General features: G+C 41.5%; 1 protein-coding gene across 14 annotated transcripts in view; it reads left to right on the top strand.

Annotated features, from left to right (window-relative positions):
- Ltbp1 (latent transforming growth factor beta binding protein 1) overlaps nt 1–19412 on the top strand; it is a 387033-nt gene that overhangs the window by 270834 nt on the left and 96787 nt on the right. For 6 of the 14 annotated variants that reach the window (XM_006524351.3, XM_006524349.4, NM_019919.4 and 3 more), the window contains 7 exons: nt 83–310; nt 2639–2661; nt 6015–6114; nt 6607–6705; nt 13702–13827; nt 14978–15103; nt 16443–16565. In XM_006524351.3, the coding sequence (XP_006524414.1) occupies nt 83–310; nt 2639–2661; nt 6015–6114; nt 6607–6705; nt 13702–13827; nt 14978–15103; nt 16443–16565 (825 nt within the window). The remainder of the gene's footprint in view (nt 1–82; nt 311–2638; nt 2662–6014; nt 6115–6606; nt 6706–13701; nt 13828–14977; nt 15104–16442; nt 16566–19412) is intronic. The other 8 variants (XM_006524350.4, XM_017317493.2, NM_001331237.1 and 5 more) reach the window with 3 other exon arrangements.

A 19412-nucleotide genomic window follows, 5' to 3' on the forward strand; every position in this document is an offset into this window, starting at 1 on the left:
AGAGATATTCATCATGATATTTTCCTCTGTAAGTTTGTACTGTTAGATTTTTAAAAGGAATATTTTCCCATCCCAAATCTAGCTGCTTTTAAGGAAATCTGTCCTGGTGGAATGGGTTATACGGTTTCTGGCGTTCATAGACGCAGGCCAATCCATCAGCATATAGGTAAAGAAGCTGTATATGTCAAGCCAAAGAACACTCAACCTGTTGCTAAAAGTACTCATCCTCCACCTCTCCCAGCCAAGGAAGAGCCTGTGGAGGCCCTGACCTCCTCGTGGGAACACGGGCCGAGAGGGGCGGAGCCCGAAGGTGAGCTTCCATGTTGGATGTGGGTTCTAGCCAGACATCTCTGTATCTGTACTTTGGTGTTTGTTTTTATCCCTTTAGAGCATGCCTCTGATCCTTAATGATGCTGACATTTTCAATTGTGTAATTCTTTAATGGATGAGGAAGCTATATTGGATGTTGTAGGATGTTTAGCAGTGTGAATGTCCTTTGACTTTTATTACACACACACACACACACACACACACACACACACTATACTAAAAAGGTCCACACACACACACACACACACACACACACACACTATACTAAAAAGGTCCACATACACACACACACACACACACACACACACACACACACACACACACTATACTAAAAAGGTCCCTGAATATTGAATACATCCTTAGATCCAGTATGGACCATTTTGCCTGACTGAGAGGCACCCTGTGGTGTGTGTTCCTAGTGGGTAACAATACTCCATAGGAATTCCAGAGCAATGTTTTGCAGTTTAGGAGCTATAGTAACTTAATGTTTATTCCTGGAGAGGAATTTTTGTCTTCAGGGAACAGTACAAATTCATTTCCGTGTCCAGAATTCTACTGTATAAAGGAGAATCCACAGGCTTAAAAATGTTGGTGGACTGAGCTTTTGTGAGGTGGTAGCTGGCAGGAGGGATGCTGCCAGGTGACAGGCCAGAAAGTAGGAACCAGACAGCTCAGGCATCTGGGAGGGCTGTGGGAAAGTCCTCTCATTTACCTTGTGACAGATTCAGAGACATGACTTGTTGTGTGTCATAAAAATTGTATAATGGGACCCATGACTAAGGGCAGAAAGTCTAGTGATCTCTAGTTTTAATCTCTGCTTGCCCTCTCCCCAAGAAATATTTTCTTCTCTCCTTAGTGTATAATGTATATTGACTATTTTGATTACCACAGAAAAGCCTTGTTCCTGAAAAATGGAACAGGTTTTGGTCTGTAAGGAATGTATCTCTTTCCTCTAAAAACATAAATAAAACAAAATGTTCTTGTTGGCTTTTGCCATTAATTCTTAGGTAAAGATTTGCCCATTTGTGAGTCATGTGGGAACTAGGCATTACCTCCTTCCCTAGTAGCAGAGGTTGTTCTGGGCTCTGAGCATGGTGCCTTCTGGCCAATATCTACTGGGTCACTTACTGTGGTATAATTCTTTCTTGGGTAAGCAGAGCAAGTAGGACCTCACCTGGTATTGTCTCTGTCTACCTAGGTCAGCCATTCCCAGCCCGTGGGTCACAACCCCTTTGGGGGTTGAAGAATTCTTTCACAGAGTTCTCCTAAGACCATCCTGCTTATCAGATATTTACATTGTGATTCATAACAGTAGCAAAATTGCAGTTATGAAGTAACTTTTGTGGTTGGGAGTCACCCCAACATAAGGGTGGTTAAAGGGTCGTAGCATTTGGAAGGTTGAGAACCACGGGGCTTGGTTGCTCATCCTTTGTTTAGCAGAAGGAGGTAGGCATAAGTATGGATCTGTCTCTAGAATTCCTTAACAATGGGTTGCATAGGGTAGAAAGACAGTTAGCTTCCTCCCCTTGAAAGAGTGGTGCTTTTAATTTATCTGGTAGGCTCATTTCTTCCTGGAATTAATACATCCAATTTATTTGCTAATAGTTAAGGAAACATAGTGACTCAGAAAATTCCAAGTAATAAACAAAGCTGTTGACCAGTGCTAGGAATTGCTTAATGAAAACAAGCATTTCAAAAATATGAAGACCTCACCCCCACCACAATAACATTACTGATTGAGTAATAGTTAAGTTGCTAATTATATTAATGCTAAGTAGTAATTGTCTCTTATTGACTTATGAGGTGTGGCTTTTGTTCGATTCAGTTAGCATGACAATAATCAGAAGCCTGGATTATATTTTAAAAAATGCAGTACCCATTTTCCTGTCTCTATGAAACATTGTCATTCTTTTTGAACACTGACTTCAGATGGGTTTCTGAGTACTGGAAGCATTTGTTTTCTAAAACACGGGAAGTTGCCCAAACTCAAGATTAAGCATTGAACAACTTTTCAGGAAGTGTTTTCTTTAAACTTGAGGTTAATTTTCTTAATTTTGAATGAATGTCTCTGAACCTTTGATCTCTGAACCTTGATAGCTGAACAATGAGAGGCACAAAAAGTTCTTCGTCGTTCATGTGTAAAATCCTCCCAGGTACCAGGCGATTGGCATTCCACGTTTGACTTAATTTGCTTCGTAATTGTTTGGGGGAGATACTGGCTTCCTAATTCCTTTTGAAATCTGAAATCTGATGAGTGGGTTGTGCTCTGCTCACTGTACTAATTCTCACCTCTCTCTTCTGGTTTTAGTGGTAACAGCACCTCCTGAGAAGGTAATTCTCTCATCGTTTTATGTTCTTTTCTCATCAAGACATTTTTTTAAGGATATGTATAGGTCTTTTTTTGGTTTGTTTGGTTTTGATTTTAACTTTAGGACATACATATTAGAGATCAAATTGGATTCTCTAAACGGGTGTTGCTATTCTCAGTGCTCAGAGAGTGATCGCTAAGAGATCTCAGGGATGTGTGGAGGGGGCACCATCCGTTGCCACAGAAGCCAAAATATGGAGAGAAGAAAAATGATGAGCAGAGTTCAGAGAGCTAACTGGTTGCGTGGACTGTGGGAAGAAAGACTCTGCTGTGTGCACGCAATGGGTTATTCTCAGAATGCATATAAAAGTAAGCCAGGCACTCACTAATTCAACTGAAACTTAACACAAACATTCGGGTCAAATTAGATTAAAATTAGGTAAAGTTAGATTAAAAACATTGCTTGCCCTTGGAGGCCACAATCAAATACTTAAGTGTTGTTTCTTAGAATTTTTAGAGAAAAGGTCATCAGTGTTGAGTTGAACAGCATGAGGTGGGAGCAGGAATAGGAAGTGTGAACGTTTGCTGAAGTGGTGTCCTCTTTATGTAACACTACAGCTTCTCTGTACCCTTTGAGTCTTTATTTGATTCTATGAAAATTATATAGTTATTAAATGGCTTTCACTTATATATCATTCATTCCATTGCCAAAAGTATATTAGGTTTTAAAACTTGCTTGACAGATAGATAGCTGCAGAAATATACAATTTTTAAATAGTGTTTCAATTGTTAGTGTATACCATATGTTCTCATACACATGTTATAAGAATCCCAAAGAAGGAAATGATGATTATGGAATGATTTATGTGTATATTGGGAGATATCATACTACAATGAGTCTGAAAGAAGTCCAACAGATTTGCATATTTGGCTTCCATGGCTATAACATCTTGAAAGATTGGTCATATACAGTAGCATGCAAATTTGTTGATTTTGAGCTTAGTTCTAAATGATACAAGGGAGAAATCACTGGGCTTATAAGTATTCCAGAAAGCTGCCTATACTAACCTGTCACAACTCACCTCTGTTCTTCTCGTTTATGGTATAGTTAATTGTAACTGTACTTGAGACTCTGAAAGAAAAGAGACTTTCTCAAAAGATAAGGCGAAGAGTGAGCTAGGAAGAGACCTCATGTCAACCTCTGTTCCCTACATGCACACAGACATAGATGAAGATGCATGGGCAAGCACAAGTGTGTGTGCACGCGTATGTGCTAGTGCATGGGTGTGAGCACCTGCAACACCCACCCACCCACACACATACACATACACATGTAGTGGGAGGGGGTATTGAATCAGAAAGAGATAGTGAACATTTTTCTTACATAGTCTTAACTTTATTTGACCATTCTCCTTGTATACTCTTAACTTCATTTTAATTTAAAAGGGAGTAGTCAGGGTAGGCAATGGAATGAAGATCTGTTTAGTATTAAAACTTTACAAAGTTCTCACCACCTTGAAGGAAGATGTGGAGAAAAGAGCTTAGTTCAAGAATGAGACATTTATGTGGGAAGGTTTAGAAAGGAGCAACAAAGATTCTGTTAGAGAGGGAACATGGTCCTGCTTTGACGGGCTGGAACGACACTTGTCATCGGTGGGGTAGTAGCTGCTGAACTGGGTTCCTGCCTGGCAAGCAGTGAAGTGGTGCTGATTAGGAAGGCTACACCTAAGGGGGGTGGGAAGATTCTGCTGTAAACCACAGGACTGAGTTAGTGCTTGATCCTGGGCTGTTCTTCATTGGTGTGTGCCATGGGCTCCTGGGAAGAGGACACAGAGACTGATGGAGGCCACCTCTAACAAGTAACAGCCCTGCCTTCATATGGAGAGGAGGGTATGTGGGGAAATGTCATGAGTGATTAATGATTCCTAGAACTATTGCAAGAGCAACTGAGGTAGAGAAAGTGGTAGCTTGAGAGGACAATTATATGATGCAATCAGCTGAGCATGAGAAAAGAAGTCTAGACTGTAACACTGAGGACTATGGACGAGGAAAGGGTGGACCACTGGGCTGTTGTGGGGCATCTTTAATCCTAGCTTTCTGGAGGCAGAGGCAGGCAGTTCTCTGTGCATTCAAAACCAGCCTGGTCTATGGAGCAAGCTATAGTTCAGCTAAGGCTACACAAAGAAAGTCTATCTCATAAAAAACAAAAAGGAAGGAAGGAAGGAAGGGAGGGAGAGAGGGAGGGAGGGAGGGAGGAAGGAAGGAAGGAAGGAAGGAAGGAAGGAAGGAAGGAAGGAAGGAAGGAAGGAAGGAAGGAAGGAAGGAAAGAAAGAAAAGGGTAACCACTGTGGGGGAGTATGAGGAATTTGTAGCATGTCCAGAGTTAGTCTGTAGGAATTCATACTTCCAAAGTTGGGTTTCGATGAAACTGTCTGTGAGGGAATCTACAGTCAAAGCATGGAAGGTAATAACAAAGGCCGGGAGATAGGGCAAGAGTGAACTGCATGTCAGGAAGTGGGCTTTCTGCAAGTTAAGCCCAAGAGGCGAGATGTTGGCTAACAGTGAGGAAGTAACTTGATGAATGCACTTAATGAGGTGTCCTGAGCTCTCTGGCCCCATGCTGATATGAGTAAAAGCCCAGATCCTTACTTAACTAGACCAAGTGTCCCATTGGCATGAGCCCCTACAGAGCTACAGTTGAAAGCTGAGCCGTGATGATGGATGGATTTTATTTTTCTTCCCTTTGTGCTTGAGGTCCAGTTGGGAAGCCACGAGTCTTCTAAGACTGCAAGCTGTTGTTGCTATGGTAGCCTACCACTGCCGAGAGAGATCTGGGAAGGTTAACCTGTTAGATGTGGCCTAAACAAGGCCACAGTGACAACTGTCTGACTTGAGTACTTCAGCTTAGTGGGTCTTCTTTATGGCTCAGTTGTTACATCAATCATATTATCTACAAAATGTGGCTGGGAGGCAGAGTCACTTTTAAACGATGTGGATATTTAGTCCCCAATTAGGGTTAGAGTTGCCCAGTTCAGATCAAATGTGGAGCCCTGAGCCGAGGTCCTGTTTTCAAGATTTGACTTTGAACACCAAGTAAATGGATGAGAGCATGAGTGTAGATAAATAGCATGGCCGCGAAAAATAAGAAGTTGACATTGTAGCAGCACAATATTTTAAAGCCACATATGTAGGTGTGTGTCTGATCTTGCGATAGTTTTGCCTTGCTGAGAGTATAATTAATTAAATAAAAACTAACACTACATGGGAAAAGAAAAGTAATTCCTGCTTTGTTTCTGCGCCTCTCTCTCTCTCTCTCTCTCTCTCTCTCTCTCTCTCTCTCTCTCTCTCTCTCTCTCTCTCAAAAACAACTACCCAGGAAATACCTTCACTGGATCAAGAGAAAACCAGACTTGAACCTGGGCAACCCCAGCTCTCCCCAGGGGTTTCAACTATTCATCTGCACCCACAGTTTCCAGGTAACCTGTGCTGAAATGTGCTGTTTATAGGGGTATTCTGAAGAAATTCATAATGGTGTGTGTGTGTGTGTGTGTGTGTCTGTGTCTGTGTGTCTGTGTCTGTGTGTGTGTGTCTGTGTGTGTGTGTCTTTGTGTTTAACAAATCATTGGGCTGTATCTTTAAATTTGTCATGAAATTTATCTCAGTACATTGAAGTACATTCCTATACTAGAAATATCGTTGCTTTGAGAAGAGTAGTATATGTGGAAAAAGATCAGTTCTATATAGTATACTATGCTTTTGTGTTGTATACAGTGTGCAAATAGTGGAACTTCTTATTTATCAAGTGGTCATGTTTTGAACTCAGACTTAGTACCGTTCGCTTTCAGGATGATTGTCAGTTCCTGAAGAGGGCTAGTGTTATTTTTTAGATGAAGTCATACTTGCATTTTGCACAAGGATGCCAGTGTGCATGCCGAGATTTAATTTTCCTTTCCCTCTTCCTCGTGCAGTAGTGGTTGAAAAGACATCCCCTCCTGTGCCTGTGGAAGTAGCTCCTGAAGCTTCCACATCCAGTGCCAGCCAAGTGATTGCTCCTACGCAAGTAACAGGTCAGTGGAGTGTTTGCTGCATTGTGCAGCCTGTGAGAACATGGGTACAGACTGCACTTAAAGTGGAGTAGCAAATGCGTGAGGTTGATCATCACAAGATTAGCCACAAGAACAGATGTGCTGGAGGTGAGCGTACACAAGGAAATCCTAGTACACATGCAATGGCTGATTACAGAACGATTGACGTTTTTAAAGAATATTTAATATTTTAAAGAAGCACTTCTGGGGTATCACTAATTAGGAACTATGGGACACAATGTCATGATTGCAATTTTACTTTTCAATGTCTACAAATGTGGAAGAGGAGACGGAAAGAAATGCATCCCTGTTTGCCAATGACGAGCTAATAGGTTATAGGCGATCTTTATACTCTTAGATATGATTTTGTATCTTTGAAAAATGTTTATAATATACGTATTTTAACCCTTATTTTTAAAATTCTAGAAATGCATTCCTTTTGAAACAAATGAGAAAATATAAAGTGGTCGTATTCTTTATAGTAGAGACATAGGAAAACGCAGTAAGGTCATTCCCAGGAAAATGGACCCTGAGAAGCATAAATAGGGGATTTTGACATAATCTATAATAGAGAAGAATGAAAATAACCCTAACACCCCTTTGCTGAGAATAAAATGCTAAGTGACAAAGGAGAAAGAGGAAGGCCATGGGCTTAACCACGAACTTTCAAATAGTTCAGTGATAGAACTAAGACACACTTGCACCCCTGGCCTTAGCCCTCCTTGAGCTTACATGGCATCTCTCTTGGATTATATTATTAGTACAAAGTAGAGAGGAATAGAAATGTGAGCAATTCTAAATAATTTTTGGAGCTCTATAATTACATTTTTAATTTGCTCTTCGGAAGAGGAATGGGCTCATGGCTATAGACAGTTGTAATGAGGCTCTCAAGTGAAGCCGTTAGGAGAAGATCACACCATAACATCATGATGGGGTCTCGAAGGGAGAGAGAGTCTTCAGGACTATAGGGAAAGGGGGTAAATGAGAACTTTCAGGGATGGTGGGCAAGTTTCATTCCACATAAACTAGCCTCATCTCACCTTAATGCCAAGGGATATAGAGGTTGGCACCATGTAGGAAGTTATCCTGGGGCTACAAATGGGGAGGGGGATTTGCAAGCTCACAGCATTCTCATCAACTCTATGCATCAAAAGATTTAAGGGAGGAGAGAGATGGACTCCAGTGTGTGTCTGTGTGTGTCTGTGTGTGTCTGTGTATATTTGTGTGTGTCTCTGTGTGTGAAAGAGAGAGGCTGACATATAGAGATACAGACTTATAGATTTATAAAGATGAGAAAGAGATACAGAGATGTTGATAGGAAATCAACTCTAAGATCTAATAAAAATTATGATTTTTAAATGGGCATGACTAAAATTATTATTCTATATTCTGAACCCATATACATGCACATCTGCCCTCCTCATCTGAAGATATATAAGCATGTAATATACTATTTGGGGAAATAGAAACTTTCTGATTGTCTCAGTGTTGCAACATATCATGTAACAGTGAATTCACAGGGTTTTCTAAATAAGCACTGCACTTCCATTTCCCAGTGCGAAGGTAAATTTAGTTCTGTCTGAGTCTGCTTGTCAGCCATTAGAGGACAAACCTTTCGCACAGTAGTTTTGCAAAACTTCCTTACATTTTGACTTTAAAAATGCTGTTCATTGTTTAACAAAACTATAGAAATGATCCGGCATGTCTCTTTTCAAATAAAGTTTTATTTTGTTTTCAATTATATATATCCAGTTGTGTCCATATGCACATGTATATGTGGTTCAGGGTCTGGGCATGTGTGAGCACAGTGTCTGCAGAGTCCAAAAGAAGCAGGTGGTTGTCAGTCACCCAACATGAGTGGTTCTGGAAGAGCAGTGTATGCAGCTAGCCACTGGGCCATCATCCCTCTTGGGTTTCATCACTTAAACACAAATGTGAGGAATAACTAGAAGGGGGAGTTGCCGGGCTCCAGCTGAATTATGGAGCTGATTGAAAGAGAAATGAATGTAACTCTGCTATATGACGTGGTAAGAAGACAGCTCAATTTAGTCTGGCAGATATTCAGGACTAACATCTGCTATCACATGTTTGAAGCACAAATATTTCCTTCCAGGAAACAAGTGACCCTGAATTCTTCTTTTTCCATTTTGTGTGACAGTTTTAAGTGCTTCCACTTCCTCTAGTAAAATAACCTTCTGGAAAGAATCCATTCTTAGGGAGAAAATTATAGATAGAGAATCTTCTAATTGCTGTATTTGCAGCTCCAGAGTTCTTACGTAAACATGAAGGACAATAGCATGAGACTACCATGTCGTGCCAAATTTCATTTTCAATCAAAATGTAAACATTCTTGGCAGTTTAATGTGAGGACCAAGATACAGATTTAAGGAACCCTCGCGTCATTTATCACAGGGACGTTGTACAGTTTTTAATCCCTTAAAGTCTAGACACAGTCGATGGCATGTCTTACTGCTGTTTTCTCCCATAGTTGAAGGAAGGGATGGACTAATCTAAGATTCTAAACTAAACACAATCAGTTCCACGTTGCTCAGTGATGATATCTTTGTGATTGCAAGATTGGAAAGGAGCCCTTTTGGATCTAGCCACATACCCTTGGACATGGAGTCACTATAAAAAGGAGCAGAGTAGTTGCAGGAAGCCTTAGTCTCCACTCTGAACAACTGACTCGGTGACTTGCTACGTTACTGGCCTACCGTTTCCAAATAAATCAGGCATTTCAGCATCTAGATTCTCGATTTTGCACAGTGTCATAATAGCTGAAGGATAGGTTGGAAAAAATCAAACCTTTATTTCTCTAGCAAATATTTACAAAGTGGAAACATCTGTTTCAATTGTTGTGGGACAATGTCTGCTTCTCCTGGGGAAGCTGAGAAGCCAGGGCATTTTAATAAGCCTTTCCATGAGTTAATACTTGATGCCTTGCTCTGACTCTTCCTGTCCTGTCTCTATTGGCCTTGCAAACTGGCCAGGAACAGCTCTTCCTCTTCCACAACTGCCTTATAGAACCCTCCATAATGACCCATGGCTAGAATGTCTTAAAAACTATGTGCTAGGCTGGTTCTTCTAGAACTCAGAGTTGATCTCTTCGAAAATGGTCATCCCTGAAGTGTATCCCTACTGTCGTTACAGTCTCAAAAAAAAAAAAAAAACTCTGCTGATGGGAAATGAATTGGTTATTCTACTATAAAATCATCACTTTGCTATTCCAGTTCCATTGTCTGTGCATTGATTCCTTTGTTCTTCAATACCTTTGGACAATTCCATGATGAAGGGGTGACCTTGACACCAACACATGGGATTTTAAAACTGGCCCAAAGCTTCTCCGTTCATTGAGTTGTAGAAAATAAACACCCCGAGCTGCTGAGTCTCCCACTGGCCTTGTAGCTGAGAGACACAGAGCATTTGGCTTCCCACTGGCTTTTACTACTCGTGGTTCTTTCCCCCAAGTCCTCAGTGGGTTCTAGACCAAGGAAGAGAAGAAGGTTCTTGAGCTGGTGAGGGTGAGGTTGTACCAGGGGCAGCACAGTCTTGCAACCCAAGATGCACACATGTAAGCATTTTGAAGGGCACAGGAAAGATTCCAGTGGGACACTCACTCACTCACCCAACCATCTCAGTGGGACACCTAACAATCCCTGGAACCAAGGACAGTCACTTTCACCAGGGAGCCCCTGAGGCCAGGAGTGAGCACTGCCTGGAGGATATGCCTCGGTAGAATGTCCTACCTGTGTTTCGAAAGCTCCCCAACATTCTTCACCTGTATAACTTCAAACCCATGGCTCTAAATTAATGTGTTGGATTGGAAGGAAAAGCCAATTGTTGCTCATGTTCATGTCTTACAACCACAGAGTTGTCATTGTTAGCCATCTTTCCTGTAGATGGTTAACAGGACATACTAGAACCAACCTAAGAGAAATAACTGAAATGCACTGATAAACTGTGTGCTGGGAATATATTGAATTCTGTTCCAGCACCATGTGTTTTTGGAGACTTCTATTGATGTGTGTAAAAATTCCAGCCTATAGTTAGTTATGCCTGAAAAACAACAGATAAATATTTCTTCTTCAAGAAATTGGTAGTCATAAGGAGGATTGTATTAAACCCCAGTTTTACGGCCTTCAGTTCACCCGGAATCATTTGTGCTAGTATGTTTATTCACTTTCTGATGAATTCATTTTACTTTTGCCTATTTGGGCTTTCCAGTTTTAAGAAAGTGGCCAGGAAAATGTGTATAGGAATTTCAGTGGTTAACAAACCAAGAGCTTTAAATGCCAATCATTTTCAAAGAAGGCATCTACTATAATGGATAAACAATAACTGGAGATGTCTTGGTTTTTCATTTTCCTACTATGAAATTCCCACAGGAGAATTTTTACTTGAGAGTCTATGCACACAAGCCAGTGAAACACTTTTAACCTTTTACCTTCAGGGTTAACGGCAGAGCCATCTCTCCAGCTCTATCCCTGTCAGATATATGATTTCATTGTGAATCGTAGGAAGAATATTCATGACTAACCCCTTTGAGCTGCACATAAAGTGACATGCTACTGAGATCGTTTCTTTTCAATTCTAAAGTTGGAACTCTGTTTCTATTTTGCACTTGTAAAAAAGTGTGGTCTAACTCTGGAAATCAGTCTGGCGGTTCCTCAGAAAATTGGACATAGTACTACTGGAGGATCCCGCAATACCTCTCATGGGCATATATCCAGAAGATGTCCCAACCAGTAAGAAGGACACATGCTCCACCATGTTCATAGCAGCCTTATTTATAATAGTCAGAAGCTGGAAAGAACCCAGATGCCCCTCAACAGAGGAATGGATACAAAAAAAAAATGTGGTACATTTACACAATGGAGTACTACTCAGCTATTAAAAAGAATGAATTTATGAAATTCCTAGGCAAATAGATGGACCTGGAGGGCATCATCCTGAGTGAGGTAACACAATCACAAAAGAACTCAAATGATATGTACTCACTGATAAGTGGATATTAGCCCGGAAACTTAGTATACCCAAGATATAAGATACAATTTGCAAAACACATGAAACTGAAGAAGAACGAAGACCAAACTGTGGACACTTTGCCCCTTCTTAGAATTGGAAACAATCGCCCATGGAAGGAGTTACAGAGACAAAGTTTGGAGCTGAGACAAAAGGATGGACCATCTAGAGACTGCCATATCCAGGGATCCATCCCATAATTAGCCTCCAAACGATGACACCATTGCATACACTAGCAAGCGTTGGCTGAAAGGATCCTGATATAGCTGTCTCTTGTGAGACTAGGCCGGGGCCTAGGAAACACATAAGTGGATGCTCACAGTCAGCTATTGGATGGAGCACAGGGACCCCAATGGAGGAACTAGAGAAAGTATCCAAGGAGCTAAAGAGATCTGCAACCCTGCAGGTGCAACAACATTATGAACTAACCACTAACCCGGAGCTCTTGACTCTAGCTGCATATGTATCAAAAGATGGCCTTGTCGGCCATCACTGTAAAGAGAGGCCCATTGGACTCGCAAACTTTATATGCCCCAGTACAGGGGAATGCCAGGGCCAAAAAATGGGAATGGGTGGGTAGGGAAGTGGGGGTTAGGGTATGGGGGACTTTTGGGATAGCATTCTAAATGTAATTGAGGAAAATACGTAATAATAAAAATATTTTTTAAAAAAGAATTACATATTTTATCTAAAAAAAAAGTGTGGTCTAGAAATGACTGAGTAACTTATCGCATACTACAGGGCTATAAATGATTTTAGAATTTATACCTCTTTCTGACTGCGAGCCATCAAAGCACTTGGCTGTACTTTCCACACTCTGCCATTATACTTTCCTGCAGCATTCATTGGAGACAGGATATCTTAGATGGGGCACTTCATCTTAGAAAGGTGCTTTTGCATCCTGCATCTCTTGGTTAATTAAGCTCATTTTTATGCCTTCCTAGGCATCTCCACCACCGTGGTGTGATGACAAGTGATGGCATGGGCTGGGACGAGAATTTGAGCAGTGCAGTTTTGGAGGAAGCAGGAAGTGTCATGGGAGCATCAGTAGGGAAGCAAGGAGGGATGGAACAAATTTAAGAGACGGTTCTACTTTGATAAGGCAAAGTGTGATCACCTTAACATTATAATATTCATGTAGAAGTTTTACGATTCTGGATAGTAGAAGTAAAATTGGCTTAGTCACTTCTAGGGAACTCAGATTTGAACTGCTAATGAATAGAAAATCCTCATGCATTTCTCATTAGGAGAGATCATGTGATGACTCAAACTCCCTCACTTTGGAAGAAATAATTAGAGAAAGTAGCCAAGGAGCTAAAGGGGTTTGCAACCCTATAGGAGGATCAACAATATGAACTAACCAGTACCCCCAGAGCTCTGTCTCTAGTTGCATATGTAGCAGAGGATGGCCTAGTTGGCCATCAATGGGAGGAGAGGCCCTTGGTCTTGTGAAGATCATATGCCCCAGTACAGGGGAATGCCAGGGCCAGGAAGCAGGAGTGGGTGGGTTGGGGAGCAGGGTGGGGTGGGGGAGGGTATAGAGGACTTTGGGGATAACATTTGAAATGTAAATGAAGAAAATATCTAATAAAAATGTATTTAAAAAAAACATAAAAAAAATTCAGAGGAACTCTTTGATAGGCCGTGGAGGAAGTCACTTTACGAAGGATTGATCTTCTTACAACCTTCATCATGGAAGACTTCTGAGTTTCTGTTTAGTTCATCTTCTAACTTGATTCACTGGGAATGGGCAACAAGTTTAGGCGGGGGAGCTATCTGATCAGTCATAAAGTAGTTGCCTGAATTTGCAGTTAAACTGAGAGCCCACCGTGTTCTGGCTACGTGCCTACAATATGAAGCTCAGCTTCTCGTGAAACACAAAGCTTTGTCTCCTGGGTACAGTGAAATGCCCGCTGAGCTGGGGTTTTTCACCTTGTTTTGTTCCTTTTTTTTAAGAAATCAACGAATGTACTGTGAACCCGGACATTTGCGGAGCAGGACACTGCATCAACCTGCCGGTGCGGTATACCTGCATATGCTACGAGGGCTACAAGTTCAGTGAACAGCTGAGGAAATGTGTCGGTAAGGAACACATGTGGCAGGCAGACTATTGAGTAGGAAACAGTTGCATACTTGGAGTGTTTCTCAATTTTAATCATCTTGGGAAAACATTAGTTTATTTTATAAAGGGAGCTTCAAAAATTGTTTCAAAAGAAATAGTTTGCCCAAACCCCAGGATTCTCTTATTTCTGTGTTTAATGCCACTAACCTTGCTACAGGTAGGACATTTCCACAAATGTGGGCTGCTTTACAAAAGTAAATAAAATATAAACTCCAGCAAATTGCACCTGTAACCATGTATTTTGCCCAAACCAACACTGAAGCATGCAGCGGAAATAAATTCATGCATACAGGCAAAGTCCGATTTCTGATAGGGGTTTCTAAATCCTAATCTCTTAATGCATGAAGAGTGGATTCCTAAGTGAGTGGGGGGGAGAGTATCTCATAGTTGTTATAGAATTATTAGTCAATGATTACAATGTATTAACTCTAAATTTATTTTAACCCTTCAAAATAAAATGTACTATGTTTTAAGACATGGTCAATAAGTAAGAAAAGAGAGAGAGAGAGAGAGAGAGAGAGAGAGAGAGAGAGAGAGAGAGAGAGGAAGAAAGCCAGCATCAAGAACATACTCCTGGCACTACTTTACTGTATGCATTTCCTGCATGTATGTTTATGTGTAGGTAGGTGGATATAAGAGACGCCCCACTGGCATTGACTTTCTCATGCATCTGTCACATGTCACCTTTAGAACCTAAGTTACTAATCAAGAAAGGTAGTAGAGATTGTCATGACCCAGCAATGACCCAGAGTGCATTGCTGGTGGATTGTCCCTGAATTTCCTGGTGAAGGGGAAATTCCAGTACTTGGTGCTCCCGCTCATCAGGAAAACCTTCTCTATTGAGCCAAAGTCTGCATTTCTGAAGCACTTAGTGATAGGTTTTGTGGGGGTTTTTGTTGTTGTTGTTATATTGTTTTAAGTCCTACCCGTTGAAACTAACACATTCCCTACTAACACTCCTTTGGATCATTTCCCCTTTGGCTGCTCTTTTTGCTTATAAAGATCTCTCTGATCCCCAGGGGAAGGTGTTGATATTTGGTGCTTCACGGGACAAAGAAACAGAGTCCTGAAACCCAGCTCTAATTTCGCCTGTTGTATTTTTGTTAACAGACATTGATGAATGTGCTCAGGTCCGGCACCTCTGCTCCCAGGGTCGCTGTGAGAACACAGAGGGAAGTTTCCTGTGTGTCTGCCCGGCAGGGTTTATGGCCAGTGAGGAGGGTACTAACTGTATAGGTAATAATGACGCTCTTCTTGATGTTGCTTCTTGAGGGATGGACAAGTTCAGTGCTCATACAAACATTCCCACACTTGTTTTATGATTATTAAACATCGGCTGTTATGTAGCAGTCTACTTGGTGCTCAGAGATAACACTTTTGTTAGAGTACCTTGGAGTCCAGCTTCCTCTGGGTGTTGTGGGACTGGTTGTGGAGCTAGTGCCCAAGGTCAAGGCAACACTTTGGAAGGAAGCTATCAAAGGTGTGCGATAAAACAGGTTATTTTGGATTTACCACCACCATCATGTAAATCTAAACATGTGACTTGAGAGCTTGCTGAATACATTAAAGAAATGATGGTACAAACCAGATATCATACTTAAGTAGATAGGAGCTAGAAGTAGAAAGTGGTATCTTTGCAAAGCATAACTGGTACAGTCACTGTGGAAAATAGTGTGTAGATTTCTAAAAAACAAAAAATCCCTATAAATAGAATGACCATATATAATCTAGCAATACCATCTCTTAACATGTACCCCAAAGACTCTGTATCCTGCCATGAATACAGTTACACACTTATAGCTATTACTGTACTATTTACAGTAGTCAGGAATTGGAACCAGACTAGGTAATCGGTATCAACAAATGAATGGATAATGAAAAGAGAGAGAGAGAGAAAACACACACACTAGAAGTGTCTTTCAGCTCTAATGAAAAATGAAATCACTAAAATTTCTAGAAAATTCTAAGTGATTTTATTTATATTTAGAAAACCAAGTGCTGCATGTTCTTTTTATATGCAGCTCCTAAGTATGTATGTATGTATGAATGTATGTATGTATGTATGTATGCATGTATGTATGTTTTTATATGGAAATGAGTAGGAAGAGGGTTGAAAAAAAGCAGAAAGGGACCCATGAGAAGGGGGAGAAGGAGACTTAAAGATGGCGTGGAAGGTGGGGGCATCCACGTGGAGATGGGGCGTGGTGGGGAGGAGGTATGGGATGTGGAGCAGTTAGAGGGTGGGAGTGGAGGGGCAGTGAATGGAATATGGAGTGTAAAAATGAATTACAAATTAAATTAAAAAAAACATAAGTAAGTAAATAAAAAAGTAAGCTATGGGGGAGCTTATAGAAAATGTGTGGCATCGAGGCATATTGGGAAAGGAAGGCTGCAGGTTGGGGCAGCATCAGGGAAACGGGGTCGGGTGGGGGAGCAGGTTGGAAGGGGTAGAAACGAAAACAAAATTAAATGTTTGTAAAGGCCATAATCACTTTGTATCCTAATTAGAGACTGAAGAGAGAACCATAACAACTAAAAATGACTCATCCCGGACCATACTTTATGTTTCATGCAGATGTGGATGAGTGCCTGAGGCCTGATATGTGTAGGGATGGCCGCTGCATCAACACCGCTGGGGCCTTCCGGTGCGAGTACTGTGACAGTGGGTACCGGATGTCACGGAGAGGCTACTGTGAGGGTGAGTGTGCTGACCAGACAGAGACCTGTGACTTGGGTCTCAGCAATGTAGCTGGGTCTAGAGCCAGGGCTGGAAGGCAGTTGCCATGGGTTTTGCAGTTCTTCTCAGTTCTGCCCGTGACCCAGTGAGTCCTTGGTCCCTTCACAAAGTTCAAAGCTTGTCTCTCTGCTCACAGCCTCTGCCTGACTTCCATGGCTCTGTCTGCCTTATTTCCTACATTGACATTCTCCTTACTTTTTACGTTGGCATCTGTCTTTCCTAGTGTTTGCAGTTGCGAGCACAGTTAATTGGTGACTATTCTGGACTGAGGCCAGGCTTCATTATAGTGTCTGGCTGCTCACTTGCCTGTGAATACAGTGCAGGTGGAACCTGGGGTCATTTTTCATTTCCCCCTTCCCATCTTGTTGCATTCTTTTGTCTCAACTGTCTTCTTTTACATGTATTCTGGAATTTTCCTGCAGACTGTTTGAAACTCTGTCTGACCAATTTGGAACCAGAGACTAATAGTGCTAGATAACATTTCTTCGTTACACGACAGAGATGGCACTCATTAGCGAAATGTCTTGTAAACTGTGTACAGTGTGGTCAGAATTATGTTCTAATTGGTATTTCTGTTGGTGCAGATGTTCATCTTACATCAGTTCTTCTTCCTCTCCCTCCTCCTCCTCCTCTCCCTCCTCCTCTTCTTTGGTAATTATTTTTCCCCAGAGAGATTAACTTCTGCAGCAATCTTAGCATGGACCCACAACAGCAAAGACACAGGTCCCTGCCCTGGTGTTTGGAGGGTTTAGAGTTAGATGTGGTATTGGATCCTGGCACTCCCTGGCTAGCTGGCTGCAGCTGTCTGAAGCTCTACATCTTGTCCACTGTGGGCAGACTTCTACAGCTAAGGAGGGACAGGCTCAGTGGACTAGTCTTCCCTCAGCTGTCCCTTGGCTTCTGCATATTGGCTCCCTTCACACTCAGATGACCTAGGCCTGGAAGGAGAACTAATTAGACATTTCTTGGCAGTCCATACCTGACTGTCCTGCTGGCCTCTTGCCTCAGCCCCTTGGGTTCTAACTCTAGAGACAAGTGGGAGTGTCGTGTATTGCTGGGCTTCAGATCAGTTTGGAGCTAAGCATTGCCATGAACCTTCCCATCTGTGGCCCTGTGCCACTGGACGAACACCAAAGTGTCCCCACTGTCCTCTTCTAGGGAATCCTCCCTCTGCAGTAGAGAGTGTGAGCCTAGAAAATCGTGGGAGGGACTCAGCTGACAACCCTCATTTGTAGTAACTGTTTGGTCTAAACCTTAGTTCATCGTCTGTAAATGGAGAGCCATGAAGTCAATCGACAGGGTCATTACGAGCATCAGCATGTGTAGCTGAAGCCTTTATGATATTTGTCATCTTCCTCTTTTAGTGTCTTTATGTCCTCTTCCACGATTCTTTGTTCTTGGTCCAAGCAGAAATGTGCTAGAAATTGAAGATACATTTGACAAATATTCATTAACAAAAAGAAAACCAAACACTAATCCTTAATTATGGTCTTTATACAGTCCCAAAGAAGAGAGAGGATATTTAAACAATGACAGAAAGAAGTAGATTAGAACATTTAAAATGCTATGATTTATAGCTGATAGAATATTCAGTAATACTCAATCTATAGGAATTATTTAACTCTAGTTAACATGTCACCAGGGTTCCCTGGATGTGCATCAATCTATTTACACAAAAAGCCTCGAAGAGAAAAAGAGACCCAATAATATGTGACTGTTTTTAATTCCATGGTGGACCAGAGCCAAAGGTCCCCAGGTCTTTGGCTCCCTGAAGCTTATCTAAGATGTCATTAAGGAAGCTGCTTTCAAACAGAGTTGAGTCTCCAAGGAGCCCATTTGTAATTTTCAGACATTATCTCATTTGCCCTTAAAATGTCACAAGGCAGGTGGCCCTGGCTTCACAGCTGAAGGTCAAGCAGGAAGTGCTGCAGCGTATCTGCAGGTGCTGCCCGACACCTCAACACAGAGCAGCCTGTGGCAATCTGATTTGGCAGTTGCATTTCTATTTTTTAAAAAGTAAAAGATTCATATACAGTGGCGGAGAGAGAGAGAGAGAGAGAGAGAGAGAGAGAGAGAGAGAGCACAACAGTGTGTCATGTAGTTACAACAGTGACTTGGTGCTTTTGTTTTGTCTCCATAATATTCCCTTTAAGCATCTTTCGTGCACAGAAGTTTCTCTCACAAAGGATTCTTAAAGGTATCTAGAATGAAGACCGCAAGTGTCTGTGATGACTTAATTAGTGAGCCAATTCTGCTTCTTTTCACTTTCGTCTTTTACCTTGGATCCGAAAAGTGTGTTTCCATAAGGATGTTTTGAGGGTCTTCTCTCTCATACATTTTGTATTGGGAAACTTAGACATTGCATGTGCTTCTCTAAGTACAAAATTCTTCTCCAGGAAAATAGACTTCTATTGTATGGCGACAGTAGCTCCGGACTGGTATCATTTTCAACTAGAGCCTCTTCTTCCCCTCTTTTATTTTTCAAGTGTCTTGAAAAAAATTAAAAAAAGATGCCATGCCTAGGTGTTTTCTAGCAAGCATGGCAACCTGAGCTTAGTCCCCAGGACCCACAGGGTGGGAGTAGAAAAGCAATTCCAACAAGTTTTTTTTTCTCAAATACATGCGTGCGCATGCTCGAGCACACACACACACACACACACACACACACACACACACACACACACACACGCCTACCTGAGTACCTCTGAGGAAATGTCAACCATATGTAAAGTGGTTTCTCTCTCTCAAAAAAAAAAAAGAATTACATTTAATAAAGTCACTTAGCAGCACACAGTAAAGCTGACATTT

The sequence above is a fragment of the Mus musculus genome, chromosome 17, assembly GCF_000001635.26.
Source record: "Mus musculus strain C57BL/6J chromosome 17, GRCm38.p6 C57BL/6J".
In the NCBI taxonomy this organism is placed as follows: domain Eukaryota; kingdom Metazoa; phylum Chordata; class Mammalia; order Rodentia; family Muridae; genus Mus; species Mus musculus.